This window comes from Lytechinus variegatus, chromosome 11, assembly GCF_018143015.1.
Source record: "Lytechinus variegatus isolate NC3 chromosome 11, Lvar_3.0, whole genome shotgun sequence".
Classification (NCBI taxonomy): domain Eukaryota; kingdom Metazoa; phylum Echinodermata; class Echinoidea; order Temnopleuroida; family Toxopneustidae; genus Lytechinus; species Lytechinus variegatus.
The window spans coordinates 149397-150777 of NC_054750.1; the positions used below are offsets into that span (position 1 = coordinate 149397).

General features: G+C 39.5%; 1 protein-coding gene across 1 annotated transcript; it reads right to left on the reverse strand.

The window, feature by feature from the left end:
- Positions 1–524: 524 nt before the first annotated feature.
- LOC121423673 lies at positions 525–1101 on the reverse strand. Its single transcript, XM_041619097.1, has 2 exons — positions 1022–1101; positions 525–978 (listed from the first exon to the last, which is right to left on the reverse strand). Exons 1-2 carry the CDS (start codon positions 1099–1101, stop codon positions 525–527), a joined length of 534 nt encoding a protein of 177 aa, XP_041475031.1.
- Between the last annotated feature and the right edge of the window lie 280 nt (positions 1102–1381).

A 1381-nucleotide genomic window follows, 5' to 3' on the forward strand; every position in this document is an offset into this window, starting at 1 on the left:
TCATCAAAATTATTTGTAAGAATATCAGTAGAAAATCTATCAAATGGAGTATGATGATTTGAGATAATATTGCTTTTATCCTGACTTGGATGATTTAATAAGAAATCATCATTATTCAGACGATAAAATGGGAAATCACGCATATTACCCACCATTATGAAATAGAATATATTGCCATTTTAAATCAAAATCTTTGTAAGCTGAGCATATAAAGCATCTTTTAGATTTGATACCGTCATGACCCCAAATGCGAGTTTGAAAAATACTGCAGTTTTAATAGTTAACAAAATAAAGATTATTTGATACAATTATTAACGGTCGATGAAGAATATTTGCACACAAAAATAAGTAAAATGACCTCCATGAAATGTCTGGTATTGAAACATTATTGAAAGGGCAGTGAAAGAATGCAAAATATACCACGGAAATTAACACAATTTTTGATCGATGCGAAAAATTGTGTGACGTGAATTTCATAAGAAATAAAAAGAATACTGGAAAATGGAAAAACATGGATAGTCCTTCTACAGCTTAGAAAAGTCCTCCCTGGAATGAATGATGATGGGTTGACACTTCTCATCCTTCCTTACATAGATTCGGCCATTCTGGGTCCACAGGAACTTGTATCCGGCATCTCGGCGGGCCTTGTTGACATCTTTCATTAGCTCCTTAGTGGAAGCGATCAAGTTTTCATTGAGGTAGATCTTGCCATCGCTGTTGTATCCAAGATCCTTTGTGGAGAGAGTCTTCAGCTTCCTTCTCCCATCGTACATGATGTTCCGAGCTCGTCTTGTGGTGAATCGCGCGATGATTGGGCGGGCTTTGTTATCAGCTTGGCGTTTGGAACCCAGCCGATGAACGACATCGAAGTCGGATGCTGCAAGCTCAGGGCTGATGTGTTTCGCGATATTAAGTACGATCCTTTCAGGAACCTCGCCCTGTCGTTCTGGTACACCTGCCACCTCCAAGTTGACTCTTCTGTGGTACTGATCAAGTTCGTTAAGCTGGAAGGTCAACTCACTGAATCTCGTTCTGAAGGCAGATGTTTTGTTCCTTCAGTTCTCTGTTTTCCTTTTCAATCTTCTCGGCCTTCAACTTCATTTCCTCAAATTTCTCGTTGAGGAACGACAGCGAGTTGACAATGCTACTTTGTCCCTCTCGTATACTGTCGATCGACTGCTCCTAGACGGTCAACTTAGCATTCAAGGAATTGGAAAGTTTCCCTAGCTCATTCTTGATCAGTGATAGAAGATAGTTTTCATTCGTCTCTTCATTATCACCAGAGTTGTTTTTCGACGACTTTCTCTTCCCAGACATCGTGACGTCACAATTACATGAAACAATCAGAATTAAGCGCACAAAGAATGGTTGCGCAAAGAGA

Bases quoted from the DNA above. Each gene is read 5' to 3' on its own strand.
- LOC121423673 (XM_041619097.1), bottom strand. From the start codon at position 1,101: ATGAAGTTGAAGGCCGAGAAGATTGAAAAGGAAAACAGAGAACTGAAG. The intron at 979-1,021 runs GTGAGTTGACCT...TCAGTACCACAG, and splicing joins TGCCTTCAGAACGAGATTCA to AAGAGTCAACTTGGAGGTGG.